The following is a 10,772-nucleotide window of genomic DNA, read 5'->3' as shown; positions in this document are numbered from 1 at the left end:
AATACGATAACTGACCAGATGGAAGTGAATCAGCACTCTGAATAGAGGCAAAAAAAAAAAAAAAAAACCAATAATGAAAATAACTATGTAATGTAATGGATCAACAGATTCAGACCGTTCTCGTCCCTAGAGAAATAAAACCTTTGTTCGAAGATGAGTTGAAGATCATCAGTTTTTCATGAAGGTTGTATAAGTAGACGACCATAATAACCTAGGATCAAATCACTCCTTTATTCTACTAGTAAATACAAAATGGTTCACATATTACGAACACAATGCACAAAATATGAGTGAATGAGACCTGTTAGGTGTTATGTTGACGGTTCTATGGATCAGTAACTCTGCCAGAAAATAAAACTAGTCCGTTCCTCTTGTCAACGATGTAGACCAAGAAGGGGTGGTCAGCCACGAATTCGATTTTCACCAACGTCGCTCCTACGCCGGCCACTTTCGTTGCAGCTGCCGCTTCAGTTCCTTCTTCGTTGACGTCCAAGACGGCCTTGAGGATAACGGAGGACACTGACAGCTTGCCGTGGTCGCTTATCCCCCGGAGGTCAGAGGAATCGGCTTTGAACAAATCCCGGATACCTAGAGCGATCAACGCATTTCTCAGTTCAGTTCTGTATCGGAGGCTGAATTTCGGGATCGCTACCGTGTCCATCATATGTTGTTTCAATTTGGCGAACACGTCGCAGAGTTCAGATGAGCTCATCGGTGCGTCTGAGAAGTCCTGATCACTACGGGGCAAGACCAGAAGCATGAAGATGTCGCCGCCTTTGTAAGGAAGCTGTAGGTACTTGTACCCGGTATTTTTGTCGTCGTGGAAAAAAAATTTCGGATAGACGTCTCCACCCATTTTCATCATTTTTACCTGAAACGCAAAGAAACAAAGAAGTGAATCCATCACTGGCATAGTAACGAAGAGTTAGGCATTAGACAAAATTAGTTTGGAGCAACTGAACCAACGGTGCTCAACGTTTAGGAGAGTGCACTTCATTGATGGTTTTCAAATGTGTAGCGGGCCACTTCATTGGTTTGAAAACATGTCACGGCCACTTAAATGATCTGTAAATACGGCCCGTGTCACATGGATGATCTGTAAATGTGCCACTTGTAACTAAAGTGACGTGGAACAGCACCGTAATCGGCTTAAGTGCTCTGGAACTACGCCGCAAACAGGGCCGGACTTTGGCAGGTGCGAAAAGCACAGCCGCACAGGGCCGCGAAACGGGAACGCTAGGGGCCGCAAAATGATTTGATTACATTTTAACATTAAAAAATTACCAGTGGGCGGAGTCAGCTTTTGTTCAAAGTCTGATAGTAAAAGGGGGGAGAGAAAGGATGTGTCTTCTTTTTTGCTCGAGGTTGTATACGATTATCCTTACAGCGTAAATAACAGAGAGGAAACGATAGGGTTTTTCGCCTCCTTCTAATTATTTTGTGGTGGAGTGGGAGACGCATTTATCAGCTTACGAGATCGGAAAAAATATTCTTCTTGAAAATAGATGGCAATTTCTAGAAGGTTTAGTGATTTCCAGTGCGGCAGTTATAATGCGGATCAGGAAAATTTTATGAACTGCTTAAAAAGTTGGGTTATCTGTAAATATGCCGTGCATTTCTCAAGTGATCAGTGTATGAGCTACAGGTCTTTCAATTGATTTGGAAATGTTCTTCTTTGTTCATTTTTACAAAATTAGGTTTGAAGTTGCGGGCCGCATCAGACAGCTCCTAGAGCCACATTGGACCCGCGGGCCATGGGTTGAGCATATATGATCTGAATATCAGTGTCAAAGGGAACATCAGCAACATAACGCATGCACTGAAGCGTATTTACGAAGAGGGTTAGCCACGGCAGCAACTAAATACTTTGTCAGCCGGGGCAAGCACTCATTTTGGTTCCCCAGGGGTGCCGAATTCACCCTTTAACTACTCCTTCTACATCAAACGGGGAACCATTCTCTGGGTCAAGAGCGCGTAGTACCAGATCTGCTCGCACCCCGCTCCCAGTTGGGCCCAGGGCTTAGCGGCTTATAGCTCAAGGCTTTTTCTTCTTCTTAAACGTACATGCATCTCCTACATATTCCTCTTCGGAATTTCTAACGAATAGGCACATGCCGGAATGTGGTCTGAGCGAATGAGTGGCCCTAATGTATCTATGTTGTAGAGCCGCGCTTGTTTTGTGTTCATACTGCTATCTGTCTTGCATTTGCTGAAGCAAAGATGGAATGCTAGAATTTTCATGTTATGCCAGTATCGTGTTATAGGTCTGCATAGCCCAGCGCTGCAAATTATGAGAGCCCGTGAATTTGAGGAAAGAGTTGTCAAGAAAATTAATAGAATGCTAGGAAGAAGGCAAAATTTGTCACTTGTGCCCAGAGAGAGAGAGACACTAGATCAATGAGTGACTCATAAAGTTTGCAAGCATGGGAGTTACCCTAGAGACCAGGTCCGTGAGTAACCAAAACAGAGGCCAAGAAATTTGCAATCATGTGAATGACCAAAAGAGTTTGCAATCATGTGAATGACCAAAAGAGTTTGCAATCATGTGAATGACCAAAAGAGTTTGCAATCATGTGAATGACCAAAAGAGTTTGCAATCATGTGAATGACCAAAAGAGTTTGCAATCATGTGAATGACCAAAAGAGTTTGCAATCATGTGAATGACCAAAAGAGTTTGCAATCATGTGAATGACCAAAAGAGTTTGCAATCATGTGAATGACCAAAAGAGTTTGCAATCATGTGAATGACCAAAAGAGTTTGCAATCATGTGAATGACCAAAAGAGTTTGCAATCATGTGAATGACCAAGAGAGTTTGCAAGCACGTGAGTGGCCGAAAGACGGACTTAAGTTTGCAAAAGCACCGTGTCAGAAAGTGACCAAAAGAGTGACAAAGTATGGGCAGGACTAGAAATCAGGACGAAGTCCAACATATCCACTGAAAAATTTTTGCCAAACTATAATAAGTTATCGATATTTGAAGGTGTGCGGACACAAATTTGACCTCGGGGGAGTCACTAGTCCAGTTCCATTGAGTGAACATAAAATTAATTCAGTTTCATGTAACATTCTAATTACTGTTCATTCGAACATGATTAGCATTCGTGTGCGCTCATTAAAGGTAGAAATATGAAGCACCCACCTGTTTCTTTTCACTGCCAGTCATGTGGAAAGTGCCATCGTACGTGTGGTTCTCGTTGAAAGGCGTCTCCCAGAAACCCTTGAAATATACGGCATTCAATATTATGAATTGCGTTGAAGCAGGCGGTGTTTCGGAAAGCATCTTATCTATCTTGGCGTTAGTGGCTTTGGCAACCCATTCATTTATTTCTTTCTTGGCTGCTTCACCACCTTTGATGAAATCAAACTGCTTGACTATGGCTTGTCCGAAATCTTCGAATTCGCTTAAATACTCTTTTTTCACGGGAAAATCCTTGTGCAGAAAAAGTCCGTTCGCAGTTTCCAAACTGTAATTGCCTCTCGAATTGTTCAGAAAGTTTCCCAGAAGGGTCTTGAAAGAGTTGTTAAAGCCAGACAAAATTAGGCCGTCGCGATCCAACTGCAGGGCGTTTTCGATTTCAGTAGCTGTGTTTTGCTTCGCACCCATGTATGTCATCACGATCGCGGCATATATGCTGAACGGAGATATGAATAGGTTCCCAGTCTGGTCCAGTTTTCTGCTCAGCTCGAAACCGAAGTCGTTTATGTTTCTGATCAATGTGCTGGATGATCCACACAGGTCTGATGAACTCACGGGTGTTGATACCAGGATTTGCAATAGAGCGGGTACGAAAATTAACGCGTTCAAGCACGGCATTTTTCCTCTGCTCTCTTCTGAAATATAAACGAGTGAAGTGAGATATATATAAGAACAAAATGCGCAATTGAGTATTTGCACAATAGAACAGAACGACTACAAATGCGTGAGTGTGCTATGCGTGGAATCGCATAATATTTGAAAAGGTTGTCAGATCGAAGGAATGCGATTTATTGAATATTCAACAGCGTTTCTGCTTCACACAAGTATACGTCAAAAATTTTTTTGTTTTAGAGTTGATTTTAGCAACACGGAATGCTGCGTTTATGTTCTATTTTTTAGATGATTTCTGATTGAAAACATGAACACCTGTTCCTCAATGATTTCACTGTAAATTAAGAAATTCATATATTTCGTTTTTGAAACAAAAGCATGAGGAAACAGGTGCGAAAGTCACATGCTTCTACATCGGTGATTCTATAAGTGAGGCCCACGTCCCCCAAGCGGATAATTTGAATTTTAAGGGGAGCAATTTGAGAACGAGTTTATTTTTTTGTTAAGGGTTGGAACTATTTAGAACTCCGACATTATTTATATAAGTTCAAATTTATACTTTCAAACAGCTTCTTTTGATGATTTCTTTCTCTTAATTTTTCTCCAAGTGTTTTCTTTGGAAGAGGTTTAAACACAGAGTAATAATAATATAGAGAGCGCGCGAGAGGTTACAATGTGAAGAAAAGATCGGAGTCACGTGACTCCGGTCAAAAGGCTGGTCAGGGAATCTCGCTGGCAATGCTTTCCTTATGGCTGTTGATACGACGATCTCCACATGCTGTCTTATTTTTGATTAGAATGGACAATACTTGTGCAGCTTTCGGATGTTCTGAACGGTTTAGGAAAGGGGGGGGGGCGGTATCCTTTCACAAGGGAATACTTTTTTGCTTATTTCCCTTCTTATATATTAAGAATTGGATATCCGAATTTCAGATTGGCTTTGGTGGGGGCATGGCCTAAAAAGGTTTGGGAACCACTACTCTACACGTTTAAATAAAGCAATTCTTTTCGCCACGCATATTCGAGTGAACAGTTGAAACGAAATCATATTTTAATTAAAATAAATACGTATATGTTAAAAATGGGACGTATGAAGATAGAGTAGGCATGTAAAGTTGTAGGCGCACCGCACTTTGAATACAATTTTTGGATAAGGTAGGACAGCGTTGAGAAAAATTGTTGTTACTGGAAGAGATGATTGCATGAGAAAACATCATCTTCAAGGACTGGACCAGAAGTAGATAGGGTGACAGGGGTAGTTGCCGTGGGGGAAAAACTTAAGAGGGCGGAAAATTTCCGAGGGCGGGAAAAATAAAAGAAAAAAAACCGAAATTTTTCGAGACATCTATGGTTGAAAGTAGTAGTAGACGGTACTACTTAACCGTATGTGCACCTTGTACACATTGCTCTACGGAATTTCTGACAAATCGGCACATGCCGGAATGTCTATTCTGAGTGTGATGTGTGGCCCCCAAGCAGGGTCCGCAATTAGATGCTTGGTCAGCCGGGGCAAGTACGCTTTTGTCGCCCCCTCATAATGTTGAAGGAGAGGTTAAAGAGTGAAATTTGCGTCCCCTCTAGTCTGGCGCCCTGGGCATCTGACCCGCCTGCATCCCTCCTAGTTGCGACCCTGCCCCAAAGGTACTCATATTGTCGAGTTGCACGTGTTTCCTGTTCATGCCGCCATTTGTCGTAGGGGCCCTACACATGAAGAACAGGGATACCCTTGTAGTTAGGTCAATGGGGCACTGCACATGAAGAGGGAGGAGGTCCATGTAGACTGGCCACAGGGGTCCTGTGCGTGAAAAAGACGGATAACCGTGTAGCCAGGCCACAAAGGCTCTGCACACAATGCAATGAATGACCGAGGACCTGTTGAGAATTGACATCACTACAAACGGATGCGTTGTAAAGGCCCGTGTCGTGAAGCATCAGAATCTCAATAAATATGTTTTGTGTGCTGCTATTTATTGTTTATAATGAGGCTCCGGGAGGAGCGGGTGAGTTCGGTCGCGGGGCGTAGTGTGAAGATTTGGGTGGTCTGGGAGGCTGTTGTAGGACTTGGCTGAGGATGTTTGGGTTTGGGGGCTCGAACGTGCTGGTGGTGCCGGGCGGTGATGCTGGGCTATTGTTAGGTTAGGAATGGGATGTAGGCATGGAGGCGAGAGAGTTGGCGAGGGGCACCCTGGGGTAGCTTCGCCTAGCTGGTACACCAGTAGGTTTTCCCGCAGTCTTATGACCACTATGCTTAAATTGCAATAGCGATAAAGCCTGGACGTTCACAGTACATTGTGTATTCTGCCATCTGTCTTCTACTCTCTGAAGTAAAGATGGGAGTGCTTAAATTTTCCTGTTATGTGTCAGTCGTCTCGCATTCGCGCCTCGAAGCTGGAAAACCGCAGAAAACCAACTTCAGCCGACCACCACTGCGCCATCAACGGGATTCGAACTTGGATCCTCAGGATGAGAGTCCACCACGATGCCCACACGACCGCACAGCGGCAGTAGATGGTATCAGACGTTACAAATTTTGCCAGTCAACATTCTGAGTGAACATTACCTATTATCAACTCATTCAATATGCTTTATCGATTCCAGCGGTGACACGGGGGAGGGCGGAGGAGATAACAACCCGTCCTTGTCCGACACAAACCCCAAAATGGTTCAGGTAAGCGTTTTTCAGGGAGAGGAAAGCTTATGTTATTTACGTTCCTCCGTTTCCCTTTTTCTGAAGTGGATCTGAAAATTCGCCCCGTCCCTAAAAAAGTTCCAAAAAAATGCGGCAAATAAATATATTTTTTTAAAGATTAATTTTTTCGTTACTTTATACATTTGCTTAATTTTTGGGGTGCATCAGCCATTAACAGAAGCCATCTAACTGTAAATATCGTATTCCGTCGTTTCTTGAGAGAACGAAAAGATTAAAATTCAGAACTCACCGTGGAATGGATTCGAAAATATTTGGATGACGATAACCAAGTAAAATAGTAATCAGCAATTCTTTTTACACTGGGAGGTATACGAAGAGCAGCAGCAAACGGACGGACACCATCAACCATCAACAGCAGTATGAACAGTGAACGACTCAACCACCAACGGCTCTGCCGAAGGCCAGCTTTGTAGAGGTACCAATACGCATGTATGTATCGAGGTTCTTGTCGTAGAACGTTCTCGAAAAAGGGAAAAGTAGGACCACAGAGGCGCCGACACGAAGCTTCAAGTTGTCCAGTATATATGGGACACAAGTCCTTATGCACGAGAGGGGAGGTCCGTTTCCTTGTACACTCATTGCCATAAAAATTTGCGCACCCAGAAGAAATCGTCAAAATGAAACGAAATTTTACACATGTAAGTACTACGTTGATATAAGTAAGTGATTAGAAAATCGAAGAAAAAGGATCATTTACTGCAGAAAAAAGTACAGATGAACAGAAGTTTTAGTACTCTGTTGGACCCCCTCTAGCGCGAATGCACGATGCGATACGAGCGGGCATTGAGGCATACAAGTTCCGTATGATGTCCTGAGACATCTCGTTCCACAGTTGCTGTAAATGCGTTTCTAGTTCGACCAACCTCGTAGGGTGTCCAACTTGCCGTCCCAAATGATCTCAGATATGCTCGATTGGTCACAAATCTGGGGATAGAGCAGGCCAGGGAAGTGGTGGTAATGTGGCGGAGGCAGTCTTGTGACATCCTTGCTGTGTGTGGCCTATCATTGTCTTGTTGAAAAATGGCTCCTGGGAGCCCTGCCATGAGTGGCAACACATGTGGCTGAAGGATGTTATGGACGTACCGCTGGGCTGTCATTGTGCCATGGATCAATATTAGGAGTGACCGTGTATCGTAAGCAATGGCACCCCATACCATGACACCAGCTGTGGGAGCGGTGTGTCGCTGTACAGCGAAGGCAGGATTGAAGCGTTCACCACGGGGCCTCCACACACGAACACGATTGTCATCAATGCTCAAGTTGAATCTCGATTCGTCGCTGAAGACGACCTGGTTCCATTCCGTTGCAGTCCAATCCCGTCGTGCTCGACACCACTCCAAACGGAGGCGTTGGTGGGTGGGTGTCATTGGCAGCACACGTAATGGGGACCGCGATACCAGATGTCCTTCAGCCAGGCGCCTTGAGATGGTTCGGGAAGACACAGGGGCCCGTAGTGAAACTGCTGGCTGTGTCTGGATAGCGGCCAATGAGGCAGTTGGCTCTACGCGTGCGTTTCGGATGATGTGACGGTCTTCTCGACGACTGGTCTGTCGAGGGCGTCCTCTTCTGTCCACTGGTCCCAACACATCCTCACAGTAAAATCATAACGGCCTAGTTGACGAGCTACTCGCCGAGCTGACCACCCAGCTTCCATCATCCCGATGATTCTTCCCCTATCGAACTCTGACAACTGCTCATATGGTCTTCGACGGCGGCGTAACGGCATGTCTACCTCAGCATTTCCTTTGCAAACGATTAAATACACTCCAGCAAACTCTGCTTACCTGTTTTATACTCCAAGGAGAACGAAGTTCAACGCCCTCTAGTGGCATTACGCAATGCGCAATCACGCTGCATTTCTAATCATTTGCATATCTGCCCGATATGTACCTTCAGGCCAACTTTCGTTTCGATCCCACAATTATTTCTTGGTGCGCCAATTTTTATGGCAATGAGTGTATATTCATTTATTGTTTGGGGGGGGGGGCAATCCCCTTCTTGAAATTTATTGGGAGGGGGGCACAAGCATCCTCAGCTCCCGGGTTCCGGTGACTGTGAGTGGGAGTACTCTTCTGAGTGTAGTCCTCCCATTGCATATGAAAGTAATTATGGTGGTTGGCTTTAGTTTCAAATACTGGGTGGACAATTTAAGACGGATAACATAGCAAGAACACAAACTTTATTTGGTACTTGTACTGGTTCCCTGGATTAGTTATTCTACCAGAAAAAAGGACGATAAATATAGCCAAAAAAACTGGTACAGGCATGCGTATGCAAATAAAGAGATATGGAACCAATCAGAGTACGGCGCTGCTGTCGGCAACGCCTATATAACACACAAGTGTCTGGCATAGTTGTTAGATCGGTTACTGTTGCTACAATGGCAGGTTATCGAGATTTAAGTGAGTTTGAACGTGGTGTTATAGTCGGCGCACGAGAGATGGGACATAGCAACTCCGAGGTAGCGATGAAATATGGATTTTCACGTACGACCATTTCACGAGTGCACCGTGAATATCGGGAATCCAGTAAAAAATTAAATCTTCGACATCGCTACGGCCGGAAAAAGATCATGCAAGAACGGGACCAGCGACGACAGACGTGCAACCCTTCCACAAATTTCTGCAGATTTCAATGCTGGGCCATCAACAAGTGTCAGCGTGCGAACCATTCAACGAAACATCATCGATAAGGGCTTTCGGAGCCGAAGGCCCACTCGCGTACCCTTGATGACTGCACGACACAAAGCTTTACGCCTCGCCTGTGCACGACAACACCGACATTGGAGGGTTGAGGACTGGAAACACATTGCCTGGTCTGACGAGTCTCGGTTCCAATTGCTTCGAGCTGATGGACGTGTACGGGTATGGAGACAACCTCATGAATCCATGGACCCTACATGTCAACAGGGGACTGTTCAAGCTGGTGGAGGCTCTGTGATGGTATGGGGCGTGTGCAGTTGGCGTGATATGGGACCCCTGATACGTCTAGATACGACTCTGACAGGTGACAGGTACGTAAGCATTCTGTCTGATCACCTGCACCCATTCATGTCGATTGTGCATTCCGACGGACTTGGACAATGCGACACCCCCCACACGTCCAGAATTGCTACAAAGTGGCTCCAGGAACACTCTTCTGACTTTAGATACTTCCACTGGCCACCTAAATCCCCAGACATGAACATTATTGAACATATCTGGGATGCCTTGCAACGTGATGTTCAGAAGAGATCTCCACCCCCTCTTACTCCTATGGATTTATGGACAGCCCTGCAGGATTCATGGTGTCAATTACCTCCAGCACTACTTCAGACATTAGTCGAGTCCATGCCACGTCGTGTTGCGGCACTTCTGCGGGCTCGCGGGGGGCCCTACACGATATTAGGCAGGTGGACCAGTTTTTTTGGCTCTTCAGTGTATAAAAAAGAAGTGACTTTATTTATCACGTAGTGATGAATTAAGGGGAGTACTCAATAGTCAAATTAGTACGTTCATCTTACATACAGTGATCTCTCACTTTTCCGTTGGTGCAAGGAAACAAGGAAAAAAGACGCGTAATTGAAAGACGTATAAAGCGAATACTATTATTTCCCTGTACCTTCGACCGAAACCGCAAAAAATCGTCTTATAACTGCGAGAAACGTAGAAGTGAGAGTTTTTGTCAAACATATACTTCTTTTTAGTGAGTTAAATTTTGCCTTTCAGCATCCATCATTTTTCGTGATTGGTGATTTTTGAGCAATTTTAGCGATAGGTGGCCACTTCACTTGCCCTTGGCAATTTTTCTGTTTGCGAAGGGCAACTTCACCTACCTTCGACAATAATTTTTTTTGGCTGTAACTGGCAACTTTACGAGCTTTCCATAGCTTTCTTCTAAGAAAGAATATATTCTTATGAAAGAAATATGGTCAACCAAGCATTTATCGTGTTGTGTGTGTTGATACTTTACTACCGGAACAAACTTCGCGGGCCGGAAGTTATGCACCCTTGCTTTTAGTTGAAATTGTCTACAATATTTATGCAGAGAAAGTTGAATCACCGATACCAGTAAAGAAACAACAAACAGGATTTAGTTGGAACGTTCAAATAACTATTGATTCGATCAAGACTAGCTTTCATGGACACAGGTCTGCCGTCAAGGCTGCAGCGCGGGGGGGGAACCTCCAAGTACAACAAGGGGGGGGGACCTCCAAGTACCCCCCCCCCACGAAAAAAGGGGAAAAAATGGTCAAATCTATCGTCCTATCAC

The 10,772-nt window shown here is 44.5% G+C and overlaps 1 protein-coding gene across 1 annotated transcript; it reads right to left on the bottom strand.

Annotated features, from left to right (window-relative positions):
* Window positions 1-212: 212 nt before the first annotated feature.
* On the bottom strand, window positions 213-3,958 carry LOC149070238 (leukocyte elastase inhibitor-like). The gene is made up of 2 exons (XM_089250229.1): window positions 3,143-3,958; window positions 213-871 (listed from the first exon to the last, which is right to left on the bottom strand). Exons 1-2 carry the CDS (start codon window positions 3,815-3,817, stop codon window positions 326-328), a joined length of 1,221 nt encoding a protein of 406 aa, XP_089106355.1. The 5' UTR covers window positions 3,818-3,958; the 3' UTR covers window positions 213-325.
* Window positions 3,959-10,772: the final 6,814 nt, after the last annotated feature.

The sequence above is a fragment of the Pholcus phalangioides genome, unplaced genomic scaffold (genome assembly GCF_987345545.1).
Source record: "Pholcus phalangioides strain wild (caught in Gottingen) unplaced genomic scaffold, Ppha-v1.0 ptg000022l_1, whole genome shotgun sequence".
Lineage (NCBI taxonomy): Eukaryota > Metazoa > Arthropoda > Arachnida > Araneae > Pholcidae > Pholcus > Pholcus phalangioides.
The sequence above is the reverse complement of the archived record's forward strand: the minus strand, read 5'-3'. Positions and strand labels throughout refer to the sequence as shown.

What these genes read in the sequence shown, in the direction of transcription:
- LOC149070238 (XM_089250229.1), bottom strand. Translation starts at nt 3,817, where the DNA reads ATGCCGTGCTTGAACGCGTTAATTTTCGTACCCGCTCTATTGCAAATC. An exon ending in CTGGCAGTGAAAAGAAACAG is followed by an intron (nt 872 to 3,142) that starts GTGGGTGCTTCA and finishes TTTGCGTTTCAG; the next exon opens with GTAAAAATGATGAAAATGGG.